This window comes from Penaeus monodon, chromosome 33 (assembly GCF_015228065.2).
Source record: "Penaeus monodon isolate SGIC_2016 chromosome 33, NSTDA_Pmon_1, whole genome shotgun sequence".
NCBI lineage: Eukaryota > Metazoa > Arthropoda > Malacostraca > Decapoda > Penaeidae > Penaeus > Penaeus monodon.
In genome coordinates, this window is record NC_051418.1 from 7503854 (window position 1) to 7504434 (window position 581).

Genomic DNA, 581 nt, shown 5'->3' on the forward strand with positions numbered 1-581 from the left:
TTGGCAGCCATTGGTTGTGTGCAGTATTCATATGTTCTATAATTTCACAAGTATGTTGGCAAGTGTCCCCAAGGCAGGCATCAGCTAATGAGCAAGGTTGGAGATTTTGAAAGGAGGACTTTATGCCAAGAGCTTATGATTGGGATTAACTATAAACTTTGTGCAATCTTCCTTTGTTTAGTATGTGCAATCTTGTCATAAGTTATTCCTCTTCTCAGGTTTCAAAGAAAATGTGAAGAAACAAGTCAAGCCAAAAGAAATCCAGAACAAATATATTTGTTGTTTGTGGATAGTCATCACTGCATGTCTTGTGTGAGACTGGCTTGAACCGCAACCATGACTCAGCAGATACACAGCTACTCAGGCCAGAGCTATGACCGGTGGGTGGAACGCAACGCGAACAGTTCTGCGTTTGGGAAAGTCCAGAAGCAGTTCTGGTTTACGAAGAGCGCTGTCATACGTAAACTTGGAAAGAAGGAGGACGAACATGTGGTTGCTTCAGATGCCGAGCTTGATGCCAAAATTGAGCTCTTTAAGGCCATTGAATCCAGCACTAAAGATCTGCAGGTAAGACAGGGGTA

The 581-nt window shown here is 43.0% G+C and overlaps 1 protein-coding gene across 1 annotated transcript in view; it reads left to right on the forward strand.

Annotated features, from left to right (window-relative positions):
- Positions 1-581, forward strand: part of LOC119593972 (islet cell autoantigen 1-like) — a gene marked incomplete in the record, with an annotated part of 7850 nt that overhangs the window by 2361 nt on the left and 4908 nt on the right. Inside the window, 1 exon segment of the mRNA XM_037942993.1 lies at positions 219-567. Within this exon segment, the coding sequence (XP_037798921.1) occupies positions 337-567 (231 nt within the window).